This window comes from Garra rufa, chromosome 23, assembly GCF_049309525.1.
Source record: "Garra rufa chromosome 23, GarRuf1.0, whole genome shotgun sequence".
NCBI lineage: Eukaryota > Metazoa > Chordata > Actinopteri > Cypriniformes > Cyprinidae > Garra > Garra rufa.
In genome coordinates this window covers 9,699,807-9,716,247 of record NC_133383.1, presented here as the reverse complement: position 1 = coordinate 9,716,247, position 16,441 = coordinate 9,699,807, and the positions used below count along the sequence as shown (strand labels likewise).

The window sequence follows — 16,441 nt, the reverse complement described above, 5'->3', positions numbered from 1 at the left end:
AAAAGTTTGGGATCAGTATGACTTGTAATGTTTTTTAAAGAAGTCTCTTATGCTCATCAAGACTGCATTTATTTGATTAAAAATACAGAAAAAAACAATAACTGCAAAGTGTTATTGCAATAGAAAATAATGGTTTTTATTTGAATATACATTCAATTGTTTTTTTTCCTGAGATGCAAAGCTGAATTTTCATCATCCATCACTCCTATCTTCAGTGTCATTTGATCCTTCAGAAATCATTTTAATATGCTCATTTATTATCATCTGTGTTGGCAACAGTTGTGCTACCAGATATTTTTTGGAACCTGTGATACTTTTTTCAGGATTCTTTGATGAATAAAAAGTTAAAAAGAACAGCATTTATTTCAAAATAGAAATCTTTTCTAAAAATACAAGTTTTTGCGATCACTTTTTAACAATTTAACACATCCTTTCTAAATAAAAGGTTTTTTGTTCAAAAAAAGAAAGAATAAAAATGTACTGACCCCAAACTTTTGAACAGTAGTGTATATTGTTAAAAAATATTTCTATTTTAAGATAGATTTCTATTGCTGTTCTTTTTTACATTTTTTATTCATCAAAGAATCCTGAAAAAAGTATCACAGGTTCTAAAAAAACATTTGGTAGCACAACTGTTGCCAACACAGATGATTCTAATAAAAAAATAATAATAATTAAGCAACAACTGTTTCCAGCACTGATAATAAATCAGCATATTAGAATGATTTCTGAAGGATCATGTGACACTGAATACTGGAGTAATGATGCTGAAAATATTTTACATCAAAGAAGTCAGAATACATTACTTAAAATGAGTAACTACGGACCCTGTAAAGGGACATGGGAGGAAAAAATATTTTTAAATTTTTTGGTATTTTCTCGCAAAACTTTTGCGTTTGGACAAACACTTCCTGTTTACTTTACAGCATGTAAATTAGTGGTAAATACAGCTCCATACGTTCACAATGGAGCGGTTTATAGAGTTTTATTTTGAACTTGGGCTAAAAAATTACAGTCAGTGCATGTTTTGGGACATTCTAAAACACTTAATGTGGCTTAATGAACAGTGACACTGGAAGCCCCAAATTCGCAGAAAAACATTATAAACCCTTAATGCAGCTTAATGGATTACCGCATTGCTTGCCTGTACATTATGGAAGCCCGTTTCCGCCACTGAATAAAAAAATAAAAATAAAATATTTTTTCTCAGAATTGCGAGTTATAAAGTCAGATTTGCGAGATATAAAGTCAGAATTGCGAGATATAAACTCGCAGAATTCTGACTTTTTTCTAGCTATTGCGACTTTATATCTCGCAATTCTGACTTTTGTTTCTGTTCATTTGTGACACTTTCTGGCAAAGCACAATAGGAAACAGATCTTGTCTTGTTAAAACGACGTATTATGTCATAAAAACGATATGATTTTCCCATTTTCCCACTTCGCCACAGTCCTGACATAAAGGAGGATCTGCACGCTGCTAAAGTTATAGAAATACACTGTTTTAAGTATTTTAATGTAATGGTTTCAATTGTAGCAGCATGTTTATTTGGATTAATCTGTCTACAACAACTGCACTCAGACCCAGAGGATATGACTAACAGCAAATCCAAATACTAACCGAAAGAAACAAAGAGAAATGACAAACGATTTGATTGTATTATGATGATTTCGTTCTGTTTTAAAAATGGAAAAAAATTAAGCCAAAATTTTCGTATTTTTTGTTCATTTTTCGTCTTTACTGTCTGTACCATCATGCAGAATAAATGTTCGTCTGATGTACCGCTCTGCAAATTAGTCACAATAACGTTTCTTCATAATGGTTGGCTATATTTCTTGCATATATACATCTCATATAAAGCGCAACACTGCACTTCTCGGGTGGGCGGCGCTGGCGCGATCCCTGTGATAACAGAGGAAATAAATATAAATGTCTTATGTACTTCCACAATAACAACACAACGTTACAAAATGCTTTTGTAAAAATACAGGGTGCGCTGTCGCACCTTAGGTCTATAGACACAAACAAAACAAAATAATAATAATAATAATAGGCTAATCATAATACTATTATTATTATTATTATTATTATTATTATTATTATGCATATTATTATTTTTATTATAAAATCTCATTTAAGAGTATCAACATTTCTGAATAATCCACTCTAAGCTTGGGATATTTATTTGGATCACTTAAGTTTGATGTAACTGTAAATCGAAATACGAGCAGAAATAATGTCAGGACTGTGGCGAAGGCCAATCGCCTAGCTTGCTCACATGTCATATATTCATATATCATATATTTTCTATAATGGGAAAATCATATCGTTTTTATGACATAATATGTCGTTTTAACAAGACAAGATCTCTGTTTCCTATTGTGCTTTGCCAGAAAGTGTCACAAAAAAGTCCGAATTCAGAGTTTATATCTCAGAAATCTGACTTTTTTTCTCGCAATTGCGACTTTTTATCTCGCAATTCTGACTTTATATCTCGCAATTCTGACTTTATATCTCGCAATTCTGACTTTATATCTCGCAATTCTGACTTTATATCACGCAATTGCGACTTTATATCTCGCAATTCTGACTTTATATCTCGCAATTGCGACTTTATATCTCGCAATTCTGACTTTATATCTCGCAATTCTGACTTTATATCTCGCAATTCTGACTTTATATCTCGCAATTCTGACTTTATATCTCGCAATTCTGACTTTAGATCTCGCAATTCTGACTTTATATCTCGCAATTGCGACTTTATATCTCGCAATTCTGACTTTATATCTCGCAATTCTGACTTTATATCTCGCAATTCTGACTTTATATCTCGCAATTGCGACTTTATATCTCGCAATTCTGACTTTATATCTCGCAATTGCGACTTTATATCTCGCAATTCTGACTTTATATCTCGCAATTGCAACTTTATATCTCGCAATTCTGACTTTATATCTCGCAATTCTGACTTTATATCTCGCAATTCTGACTTTATAACTCGCAATTGCGACTTTATATCTCGCAATTGCGACTTTATAACTCGCAATTCTGAGAAAGAAAGTCGCAATATTTTATTTATTTATTTTATTCAGTGGCGGAAACGGGCTTCCATAGTACATAGTATACAATTTTAATAAAATATAACATTTTGTTTAGAGCCCTTTGAAGCTGCATTTAAACTGCATTTTTGGAAGTTTAAACTCGGGGGCACCATAGAAGTTCACTATATGGAGAAAAATCTTGAAACGTTTACCTCACAAAACAATTTCTTTTTGACTGAAGAAAGAAAGACATGAACATCTTGGATGTCAAGGGGTGAGTACATTATCTGTAAATTTTAGTTCTGAAATTGTACTACCCTTTTAAACTTTTTAAAAATCATTTTGATTCAGATCCGTTTGGTAGTGAATCACTTAGGCTAATTTGTGAATACTTTTGACTGATTAATTAAAAATAAGCGATATCACAAATCGAACAGCACTTTACTCCAAAGAAAGCAATATCAAGCTCAAATAGTTTAGAACTGTTTAGAAGACTTTTGAAACAAATATCCAAAGGATACTGTACGTTGTGTTCAAACAAAATTCAACACATTTTACAGAACAGTAGCAAACCATTAAGAAAAATTTAATAATTACATTTTTATGTCCGTGAGAATACTGACTACAGTAATAGAGTAATGTGACTTTTTACAAAAGCTGACCACAACAACCTTAAAAATGAATTCTCGACAACAACATTAAGCTTACTGTTTCCAAACTGCCTGCGAGTTTTCAACACAGTCAATACAGAGCAGCTTTGTGAAACCCAAAAGAACTGACCAAAGGACACTCTACCTAAAAGTCTATCTGCACTTCAGCCTTGGCTCCCTGTCTGAATTCCTTCCTGCTTGCCCTAAACAACAGGCCCCCTCAAAGCAGCTGCCTGGATCTCCATCCTCAAGCCACTAACAACAGGTTAGTCAGCAGTCGGTTTGAGCGCCAAGCTCTCAAGTCCTGCTCTGTCCTATCAGCTCAACGCTTGCCTTGAAAACAAGAAACTAACACGCAATACAATGACGTTTCTGTCATTAATAATTAGTGTAGAGAAATTAATATTTGTGTTTTTATTTATATTCGTCTTTAAATAAAGATTGATTTTTTAAACAAAAGGGTAATTAAAGTGTCAGTGGGAGACTGCATAATCAAACTGAAGTGGTATTTAGCAGGAATTGTGTTCATTTGTACACTATAAAAAAAAATGTAAGGATAAGTTCACTTGCAGAATAAAATTTCCTGATAATTTACTCACGCCCATGTGATCAAAGATGTTCATGCCTTCTGTCTTTAGTTGGAAAGAAATTAAGGTTTTTGAGGAAAACATTCCAGGATTTTTCTCCATATAGTGGACTTCAATGGTGGCCAACAGGTTAAAGGTCCAAATTGCAGAACAACGATCGGCCATTTTCTTAAAACAATAAAAATGTCTATACTTTTCAACCACAAATGATCATCTTGCACCAGCCTGACCTCACGCATTATGTAAAGATGTTGGAAAGATTATGTGTTAGGTATGTGGAAGTACTGACCCAGCGTTTAAAAAAAAAAAAAAAGGTGCAAAACGCCTTTTACAAAAAAAGGCAAACAACGATGTTGGGCAATTTTGACGCTGGAGGAGAAAATGAGATTGAGTTTTTAGCCTTACCTAACCACTTTGAACCAAAGAATACATGACACACGTGACCTTTCCAACAAGATTACGTAATGCGTGAAGATGCGCATCGCAGAGCAAGTGCAAGATGTGCATTTCTGGTTATGCAGCATATACATTTAATTTTTTTTTTAGAAAATGGCACTTATTAAGACACTTATTCCTCGACTGGCATCGAGTAGAGCCCTTTGAAGCTGCATTGAAACTGCAGTTTGGACGTTTAACCTGTTGGCTTCCACTGAAGTCCACTATATAGAGAAAAATCCTGGAATGTTTTCCTCAAAACCCTCATTTTTTTGCGACTGAAGACAGAAAGACATTAACACCTTGGATGACACAGGGGTGAGTAAACTACAAGGAAATTTTTATTCTGGAAGTGAACTTATCCTTTAAAGTTGTAAATAAAACAGATTACTGGAGTACATTTACAATAAAATACTATTTTAGTCATTCTACTTCAAAATTTCATGTTTAATTTAAAGTTTTACTTGGTATTCTTTGTAGTTATGACATCTACTATTAATTTCTGAGTTAAGTTACCTCTACAATAAAAGTGCACCGAAGGCTTATGAGTTCAAACCTGGAAAAGGTGTTTCTGGCGTAATGCATGATACTGTCAAAGTCATAAACCTCCCCGAGCGAATCCACATCATCTGGCTCCATCTTTATGAAATTGTACTCCTGACCTGTGAAGTACAACATAGGCTTTATTCAGGATTTTAGATATAGAATAATGTGTAAAAGTTACTAAATAATTCTGGCTATAAGTACCATATACAGGAGTACAAGAAGTCTTTCTATAGTAGTTTGTAGTAGAGGTTTAGATAATTACAGTACCTGGCTGGATGTTTTCTTTAAATATATCAACATGCTCATCCCGGTCAGGTCGTGTATGCTCGTGCCAGAATCCAATGACATGTCCGAGTTCATGCACCACGATGCCAAACTTGTCACAGTTCTTCCCGATAGATATAGCTTGTGGACCTCCACCTCTCCGGCCGACAAACGAGCAGCACCTTCAACAGGTAAATAAATGCAGAATTAATGTTTGATTTGTATTTGTATCTGCACTTTTTTGCTCTGTTGCAAAAACAACATTAAACAAGGTTTCACTTTAGCTAAAGGACTTTCAAGATGTTTCAGTCAAGGTGCCTGACATGGCTGTGAATGTTGGAATGAATTTATCTGGAATGCCAGAGGATAAGCCTTGGCTCTGCTTGTCTGTGATCTTATGCTGATTTGCGCTGCTCTTGGTCCCTGTGCCCCTTACCTTGCTGATATCTGCCGAAAGCCAACCACCAAGTTCATCCTTTATCATTCAGTCTTTTGATTTATCAAAGTTCAACTAAGTCTAGCTTAATTCAGACAAGATACACAATGAGTTAACTGCGGCAAACTCTATAGTCATTTAGACATTGAGGTCAGGATCTGCCTCGGCTGAGAAAATAAGGCTTTGTGCTAAGTGAATCTGAAGCGAGGATGTTTTTGTCAAAGGCAGCACAAGGACTACTGTTTTAGGAACTGTGGTGTCAAAGCCATGACGGTTTCATAAAGTGCTTAAAAAAAGGCAGCCATATCACCCTGTAGACTGGACTGGAAGTCAAGCAGGGTTGAGCCTGGTCAGTACCTGGATGGGAGACCTCCTGGGAAAACTAGGTTGCTGCTGGAAGTGGTGCTAGTGAGGCCAGCAGGGGGTGCTCACCCTGTGGTCTGTGTGGGTCCTAGCACCCCAGTATAGTGACGGGGACAATATACTGCCAAAAAAGCACCGTCCTTCAGATGAGACGTTAAACCGAAGTCCTGACTCTCTGTGGTCATTAAAAATCCCAGGATGTCTTTCAAAAAGAGTAGAGGTGTGACCTCGGCATTCCTGGCCAAATTTGCCCGTTGGCCTCTGACCATCATGGCCTCCGAATCATCCCCATATGCCGATTGGCTTCATCACTCTGTCTCCTCTCCACCAGTAAGCTGGTGTGTGGTGGGCGTTCTGGCACACTATGGCTGCCGTTGCATCATCCAGGTGGATGCTGCACATTGGTGGTGGAGGAGGAGATACCCCTGACACTGTAAAGCGCTTTGAATGTCTAGAAAAGCGCTATATAAATGTAACAAATTATTATTATTATAAGTGGTAAACAATTTGATTAAAAAAATCCATTAAAAATGATACCAGTAAACTGGAAGAAGGTCTAGATGGAATGGTGATTACACATAATTTACTGTAGATGATTGGCAGGTTGTTGCTACATGGTTGCTAAGATGTTCTGAGTGCTTACTTATGGTTTTAAAGCTACAAAGGATTTCTATATTTAATAAATGCCCATTTTTTAAACCTTTTTTTTCATCAAAGAATCATGAAAAAAAAAATGAATCATTGTTTGCAGAATTTTAGAAAGATTATGTACACTGAAGACTGGAATAATGGCTGCTTAAAACTCAGCTTTGAATCACAGTAGTAAATTACATTTTAAAATAAATTCAAATAGTAAACAGTTATTTAAAATAGTTTTAACTGTATTTCTGATCAAATACATACAGCCTTGGTTAGCATAAGAAACTAGGCTGTGCAGTGTATATTGAATATCCAATAGCCAAGACATTGATTTAGCAAATTCACATTAGTTCTGGCAGCATTAGTGTCTATTTAAATCAAGTCTTGTTGAATACGAGTTAAATTCATGGTGACTTAAAAAAAAAAAAAAAAAAAGTATAATAAAATCAGAAAGAATGCCATCAGAGCATCACCCAGACACAGACACAAACCACACTGCAGAACTATCTGATGGCAGCCAGATTTGCTCTAGAAGAAAACTTGTTTGTGCAGTCAGTGCCTATAGAAAGCCAGATAAAGAAAGCTGCTGAAAAGATTGGAGCTTGGATGCTGGCAGAGAGGTGCGTTTTTGTGCATCAGGGACTGGAATAATCAATATGTGTGGAGGGACATTAATGAAGAGCAACAGATGTCTCTCCACAGAGACGGGGAAGACGTGAACTCACCCACAAGGCCGGATGGTAAAGACGATGTAGCTCTCCTCTGTGCTTCTTTCCATGAATGTCACGCAAGTGTGTTTCTCCCAGTGACGCATGGCTTGCTTGAAAATGGCTCGCTGACTGCCTACAGGGGTTTCGTTTAAATCAGTTAAAAAACCTGAGGTCATCTAGACTTTGGATGTAGAGCGGCAACTGACTAATGAAAAATTACAAAGGATATCAAAAATTTAAGAAGACAAGTTTAAAAAACTAAACAATTTAGGATTAGTTTTAGGCTTATGGTAAAATGAAGCTTTTGTGCGAGGTTAAGTGCGATTGGAAAAATTACACTATTGACCAGTCGGCGTTTGCAAACACTGATGACGTAATTTGTAGGCGGAGCCTTTCTGGTGGCAGAAAAAGACCGTTTTCAAGTAGCAGTCAATGAAAGCCACGGAATAAAAGAATAAAAATAGGTAAATTCCGAGGTTATACAGTCAAGCCCGAAATTATTCATACCCCTGGCAAATTCTGACTTAAAGTTACTTTTATTCAACCAGCAAGTTTTTGACCGGAAATGACACAGGCTTCTCCCAAAAGATACTAAGATGATGCACAAGAGGAATCATTGTGGAAAAAAATATTACTCATCTTTTATTTACATTTGAACAAAAAGTGGCATGTCCATAATTATTCATACCCTTCTCAATAATCAATAGAAAAGCCTTTATTGGCTATTACAGCAATCAAACGCTTCCTATAATTGCTGACCAGCTTTTTGCATGTCTCCACTGGTATTTTTGCCCATTCATCTTTAGCGATGAGCTCTAACTCTTTCAGGTTGAAGGGTCTCCTTGCCATCTCCCTGATCTTTAGCTCCCTCCACAGATTCTCAATTGGATTTAAGTCAGGACTCTGGCTGGGCCACTGCAAAATGTTAATTTTTTTGTCTGCTAACCCTTTCTTCACCACTTTTGCTGCGTGTTTTGGGTCGTTGTCATGCTGAAATGTCCACTGGTGCCCAAGGCCAAGTTTCTCTGCAGACTGCCTGATGTTGTTGTTGAGAATTTTGATGTATTGCTCATTTTTTATGGTGCCTTTTACTGTGATTAGGTTCCCTGGTCCACCGGCTAAAAAAAAAAAACCAAAACATTAGGTTCCCACCACCAAATGAAGGCTACATCATTGTGGCCAAACAATAAAATTTTTGTTTCATCCAACCATAAAAGCATTTGCAAACGTCCTCTGAGATTTTTCACGTCCTGTGTTTTTTAATAATACTTTGCACTGTAGCCACTGGAACTTCAAAACATTTAGATATGGTCTTATAGCCCTTTCCTGACTTGTGAGCAGCCACAATGCACAGCCGCAGGTCCTCAGTGAGCTCCTTTGTCTTAGCCATGACTGTCCGCAAACCAACAGCAGAGAGCTTCTGTTTTTCACCTGTTGAGTTGATTAAAACAGCTGTTCCCAATGAATCAGGGTAATTAGGATGCTTTAGAACAGCTAGGACTATCTGGAATGGTATAGAACTTTGGATTTTCCCATAGACTGTGACAGTTTGCAAAGGGTATGAATAATTTTGGACATGCCACTTTTTGTTCAAATGTAAATAAAAGCTGAGAAATATTTTTTCCCCACAATGATGCCTCTTGTACATCGTCTTATCATCTTTTGGGAGAAGCCTGTGTCATTTCCGGTCAAAAACAAACTTGCTGGTTGATTAAAAGGTAGATGTAAAATAATAATAGGTCAATGTAAAATGTTACAGGTTTAAGTAGTATTTCATGCTGTAACTGTGCATATGTGAATATTATGTAGACTAATTTGGTTAAATCAAATTGTTGCTTTAAAAGTAATCATAACAGGTTTCATCCATTAGTCTGTCTTTTTAAACATCTGCATTTGGCATCAAATAGTGTCTTTGACAGCATTCTATAAAAATGATTTGCATTCCGATTCCGACATTCAAAGGCACAATTCCATGGATTTTACCTGTTTCACTCCCCCTGTTACCAGTGTTTTTCTGCCACTACAATGTGCATGCAGCTGCAAGTGACATAACTGTGACATCTACTACAAATTGGAGTATATTAGGAGAGCATGCAAAAAAACACCTGTTAAAAGAGAACAAAACAAAACAAAATAAAATATGGGGACTTACCACTGAAGTTGCTACTAATAATATAGGGTATTATGCCATCCGGCCAAACTCTCTCAGGTTTGGCTGTGGCTGCTCTCCGTCTGCGTAGAAGACTTTGCTTGACCAAAACTGGGTCGTCCTTTGCATTGCCATTAGCTGAGGATCTATTTGCTAGGGCAAAGACAATACTTCAGACAATACTTTAAGTTTGTAAAGGCCTGATTGCATAAATTTAAATATTTAAAGGAGAAGTTCACTTCCAGAACAAGAATGTACACATAATTTACTCACCGCCTTGTCATCCAAGATGTTCATGTCTTCCTTTTTTCATTCGTTAAGAAATTATGTTTTTTGAAGAAAACATTTTAGGATTTCTCCCCATATAGTGGAGTTTGAACTTCCAAAATGTAGTTTAAATGCAGCTTCAAAGGCTATCGATCCCAGCCAAGGAAGAAGTCAATATTTTTAGAAAATAACCAATTGTTTTGCTAGATAAGACCCTTCTTCCTCGGCTGGGATCGTTTAGAGCCCTTTAAAGCAACTACATTTTGGAAGTTCAAGCTCACGGGCACCATAGAAGTCCACTATATGGAGAAAAATCTTTAAATGTTTTCCTCAAAAAACATAATTTCTTTACGACTGAAGAAAGAAAGACATGAACATCTTCGATGACAAGGGGGTGAGTAAATTATCTGTAATTTTTTTTTGTTCTGGAAGTGAACTTCTTTAATCATTATTTCAGGGTTGATTTAATTAATATTGTTCTAAAAATGAAACGAAAATATTCCATTCTTTGTTTTAAACAAAGTGTATTAAACATCACATGGGGCTTGTGAAAGAAGTTCAGGAAGTGTGTGAGTTAATAAAAAGTTAATCATTAATTAAATAATAACAATGTAAAACAAAAAATATATATTTTAAAAGAAAAAAAAAATCACATGAACAATAAGAAAAATTTAAATCTTTTGTTTACCTGAATGTCAATGTGACCATCTGAGAACCGTGAACATGCAAATATGTTTGAAATATTACTTCAAAATGGTCTAATTATACAAAGGACATGTAATCTTCAAAAATCGTCTAAAAACACATCTCTTCCATCTTTATTTGACCCTCTAACTCTAGCACTCTATTCTTAAAAAAAAAACTAACAGATTCTCTGGTTTTGTTGTATTCTATCTCTATTAATTTACTTACTGCTCGTTTTCTACCCAGTTGTGTGCTTTATAACCATACTCACCTGAATCTGGTATAGAGATGTTAGAAGAGTCATTCTCTGTAGTGTCCAGAAAGCTTGCTTTAAGCAAGCGCAAGTCCTCCTCATCTAAAGCAATGTCGCCCAGAAAAGCAGCTAAAAAATGGGTGAGAAAACATCACCAGGTGAATTTCTAAAGCAGCATGCAACCCTTAGAGACTGATAAGGGTAAATAAACTTCACCATAATGAGAAACTAAATATGGGGGTCGTAAGGTTAAAGTCACAATAGCTCCCTGAAGTCAGTTCTGAAACTTGTATGCTAGACTCAACTCTGACTTTTAATGAACTCGCTCCCATACAGGCCATGCTGAAAAGGATTCACATGCCAGTAGCAACATCCGAAAAAAGCCTGAAAATGACTTTGCCCTAGGCTTTTCTAATGACACACTATTCAGGCAGAAGCCATTAATTATATAGCACAGGTGTTGGTTTAAAAATGGAGGGATTTGAAAGGCACTTTACAACTTGAACAAGGATTATTCTCTGTGCTACTTTTTCTAAGAATTTATTAGCTGTCTTTCAGCAAACGCTTTTCATTTTCCAGGGATTTACAGTGCAGTAATTGCATGGATGGTCCCTTGACCAAACGTTAACTCTCCTGTCTAGAAAATCCCCTTTGCGATAATGCCGACAACTTCTGTGTTAATTGTCTTGTTACTTCGTAATCCTTTATATTCACTAGAGCTTTAAACTTTAAGTCACACCCATCTTCAAACCACTGTATTTGTCTGTACATAAAAACGTTTTCCATGAGTTAAGGGAGAAGTGCAAACTTTCACAACTGCAAAATAACTGTTTATTAGATAACCGTTCTTGCAAACACGAAAGCCTTTAAAGGTCAATCCGCCACTAAATAAAAAATAAAAAAGGTAATTGCAACTTTTATCTCACAATTCTGACTCTTTTCTCAGAATTGCGTCATATAAACTCGCAATTTTGACTTTTTTTCTTGCAGTTGTGACTTTGTATATATTGCAATTCTTTCTTTTTTTCGCATTTGCAACTTTGTATCTTGCAATTGACTTTTTTCTGAGTTTATATCTCGCAATTTTGACTTTGTATCTCGCAATTCAAACTATTTTCTTGCAATTGCGAGATATAAACTCACAATTCTGACTTTGTATCTCACAATTCTTTATTTCTTCCGCATTTGTGACTTTGTATCTCGCAATTCTGACTTTTTTCTAGCAGTTGTGACTTGGTATCTCGCAATTCTGACTATTTTCTCGCAATTGCGAGATATAAACTCACAATTCTGATTTTATATCTCACAATTCTTTCTTTTTTCGCATTTGCGACTTTGTATCTCACAATTCTGACTTTTTTCTGAGTAGAAAAATAATGATATGTTCACAGAATTGCAAGTTTATATCTCACAATTCTGACTATAACTCGCAACTGCAAGTTTTATATCACAAAATTCTGACTTTCTTTCTCAAATTTGCGAGCGTGTATCTCCCAATTCGGACTTTTTTTCTCGCTATTGCATCTTTGAATCTCGCAGTTCTGACTTTCTCGCATTTGTGAGTTTGCGAGCTATAAAGTCCAGTTCTGAGGAGAAAAAAAAGACTGATATGTTCACAGAATTGCAAGTTTATATCTCACAATTCTGACTTTATAATTCACAATTTGTATCACCCAATTCTGACTTACTTTCTCAAATTTGCGACTTTGTATCTTGCAATTCTGACTTTCTTTCTCACATTTGCGAGTTTTTATCCTGCAATTCTGACATTTTTTCTCAGAATTGTGAGATATAGATAAGCCCAGTTCTGAGGAGAAAAAAAAGACTGATATGTTCACATAATTGCGAGTTTATATCTCACAATTCTGACTTCATAGCATGACTTTATAACTCGCAATTGCACTTTAATATTTTATATCTCACAATTCTGACTTCATAGCATGACTTTATAACTCGCAATTGCACTTTAATATTTTATATCTCGCAATTCTGACTTTCTGACTCGCAATTCTGACTTTATATCTCACAATTCTTAAAAAAAAGTCAGAATTGCGAGTTTGTATCACTCAATTTCTGAGAAAAAAAGTCCGAATTGTGAGAAACAAAGTTGCAAATTTCCAGAAAGTAAGTCAGAATTGGGTGATACAAACTCAACAATTCTGAGATATAAACTCGCAAATGCGAGTTATAAAGTCCAGTTCTGAGGAGAAAAAAAAAAAGACTGATCGCAAAACCTTTTTAAATTTCAGATTTTCAAATAGTTGTATCTTGGCCAAATATACTTATTATTTTCATCCGTTATATTTCTTAAAGACACTATAACTGCTTTGCTCGAATGGCTTTGAACATTCACATGTCTGGGATTTGTGACCTGGCAGCAGAATTTATTGTTTTATGTACTCTGCAGCAGCAGGGAGCACTTAATATTGTAGCCTGGTAAGACATCTTATTAAGCCTGAAACATTTGCTAAACAAACCCAACAACACAATAGCCTATAACTGAGCATGCATTTGCCTTCCTTGGGGTTTTCAACCAAAGCTGACAAATCTATGAACAAGCATATAAGGAATATGTTCACGCCCTAAAGTGTCAAAACTAAGAATAAAGAAACAGTTCACTGCGTACCAATTTTGAGGTGCTGCAGTTCCCAATTAGGAGTTAAATTTAACCTGCAGCCTAAACATCTTGACAGATAAATGGCCATGTGTCACTATTAGCAACATCACTGCTGTTCTGCTCAAAACTGAAAGTGCAGAGCCAACAAAAACCATCAAAGCCTTCTGTCTCCCTGTTAAATAAGAGGCTAACCATGAATTTACTATACTCAAAAACCCACAGCACATAAATTAACCAATAATATTGAGTGGTTCACTAAAAAAAGGTAACAGGAGGGTTAACTTTTATTGAGCCCACACTGTAAAGCTTTAAAAATCTAACCAATGTGCCATTGAATCTAGTCATTAGCTCCAAATCAATTTCAGTGACAGCAACTACACAGCAGTCATTCTCTTCCAGTTTCAAATTCAATACTTCCCTTTGTTAGCATCAAATTAACTCTCAAATTAGTCTCATTTTAATACTGGTTGGGCCAAACCAAATTCCTGACAGGTTTCAGTGGTCTGAAGTCCAATGCATGCTGTGAGGGTAATGAACAATTGTACGAAACGCTGGGTGGCCCTGTTAGAAACATACTGATTAGTATACGAGTTATTTAAATGTAAATCAAATCTCCTTCAACAGTTTTTTTATTGTACGTCTGTGCATTGACTGATTAAATTTGTTTCTTTGTAAATATTTCTAGGTAAATACTCAACATCTATTTAATATTATAGGTTAATGAGTTTGTCAGCAGGTGGAAATCACATATGCTTGGTTACATGGTCGGTAATGTTGCCTCTAAGTAGGTGGATATTGTTCTGAATGAATGAATAAATATATAATTAGTGTTTATGATTATTCTTCTTGTGAAAGCATTAAGACTTTTTGTTTGTTTGCAAACTGCTGTTTGACCTTGGGGACATGTAAAATATTCAATTTTGTTTGCCAGCTGACCACTGCTGTAACAAAGATTTGCCCTCTGAATAGCTGCTTAATACGTCTACAGACCATCAAAGCATAGGTAACTCAAACTTCTGTAAAGTACATTCTGTGCTGTAAATTAGGTAAGGTAAGGTCTACGCGCTCTGCCTAAGGATGCTGATTTCTGAGTTGGGATAGGGGGAGGTGCCAAATCACCAGGATCCCATTCACTTGTCCCAGATCTCATGCTGTCATGCAGTACACAGCTAAACAAAACAAAGCAACAGAGCACAACAAACACACACAAAGCAGCTTGAGACTAAACAAAATGTTAACCAAAACTAAAATAAACTTTAACCAAGCAAAACATAACAAAACAACTTTAACCAAAGTAAAACATCACAAAACAACAAACAACTTTAGCCGAGAGTTAACATAAGTACAAAGTAAATAAAACAACAAACAAAACTAAACACTTGATTTGTGAATCATATATTACCAGCTTTGCATGGGTCCTTGTAGTCAACTTCATCATTGCCTCCTGGACCTGTGTAATAGTTTGAATCCACTTTCAGTGCGATCGTTAATAAAAGTCGAAGATTTAACACAAGCAAACATGTCCACAGGGAATTCATGACGGGAATGAGTGCGGATGTGGATGTGGACCTGGAGCCGGCGGAGAGCTGCAGGCTGCGGTGGGAGTTTGGAAGGACTTGGGAAAATGTGAGCTCCCGGGAAGGCGGGTTTAGAGAAGCGAGGCTTCGCTCTCTTCAGTGTCTTTATTCTAGTCCAGTGATTCGCTCACACACCCGGGCATCGGGCCAGCATCAAGCTTACGAACATCACAGATCGGAGGTCAGCGGACTCAAAGCGGCCTAAGCCCGTATGTATGGGAGAATGCGAACGCGCAGGCTCGTGCGTTTCACTCCAGAGCGGAAACAGAAATGCGGCTGTGTGTAAAAAATAAATAAAAATCCAACTTTATTTTAACAAATCATATTTTTATTGCACATATAGTAGGAATATCTTAAATTTCTTTGAAATACCGATCATAAAATATCCCTACTAGCTGACAAATATCAAATTTGTTGTGAGGAATCACAACTATCTCTATGAAAGCCTTAACAGCATGTAGAATCAGATGAAGAGGAGCGGCCTGCGCCAATCAGCAATGCGAATGAATCAGTTTTCGCTAATATCCGTAAACAGCAGAGGGTGACCAACGATTTTTTTAACCAATCATAAACGCTTTCAGCATGTGAATAATATTGAGGTTCTGGATTTTAAAGTTTGATGAATACAGTTTGTAAAGTTACTAAATCCTCCTTATTTTTCTCGTAAGAGCAGCCATTTGTAAATCTTAGCACGGTCTATTTGTAGCAATAGCCAAAATACATTGTATGGGTCAAATGTATCGTTTTTTCTTTTAGGATATTAAGATCATGTTCCATAAAGATATTTTGTAAAGTTCCTACCGTACATATGTCAAAACTTAATTTATGATTAGTAATATGCGTTGCTAAGAACTTCATTTAGACAACTTTTAAATTTTTCTCAATATTTCAATCAAACAAACCATACATCAATGTTAAGCTTATTTATTCAGCTTATATATATATATATATATATATATATATACAGTGCACAGCATAAATGAGTACACCCCCTCTCAATATATATATAAATATATAATAAATATATAAAAGATGTATTTTCTTAATGATCACTAATATAATTCATGGAAAGATGGCAATATATAAATGTATTAAACATATACTTGATAAAAACAACAAAATATATGCCAATATTTCCTGTAATATAAGTAAATTAGCCAATTTTGTTTAAATAATGGATTACAGAAATGAGTACACCCTATATGTAATTCAGCAAATGTATA

At 35.7% G+C, this 16,441-nt stretch overlaps 1 protein-coding gene across 2 annotated transcripts in view; it reads right to left on the bottom strand.

Annotated features, from left to right (window-relative positions):
- Positions 1 to 15,375, bottom strand: part of bmp1b (bone morphogenetic protein 1b) — a 34,567-nt gene extending 19,192 nt beyond the window's left edge. For both annotated transcript variants that reach the window (XM_073829357.1, XM_073829358.1), the window contains exons 1-6: positions 15,044 to 15,375; positions 11,043 to 11,153; positions 9,824 to 9,973; positions 7,687 to 7,804; positions 5,527 to 5,705; positions 5,270 to 5,375 (exon numbers count right to left, since the gene is read on the bottom strand). In XM_073829357.1, the coding sequence (XP_073685458.1) occupies positions 5,270 to 5,375; positions 5,527 to 5,705; positions 7,687 to 7,804; positions 9,824 to 9,973; positions 11,043 to 11,153; positions 15,044 to 15,179 (800 nt within the window). In that variant the 5' untranslated portion in view covers positions 15,180 to 15,375. The remainder of the gene's footprint in view (positions 1 to 5,269; positions 5,376 to 5,526; positions 5,706 to 7,686; positions 7,805 to 9,823; positions 9,974 to 11,042; positions 11,154 to 15,043) is intronic.
- Between the last annotated feature and the right edge of the window lie 1,066 nt (positions 15,376 to 16,441).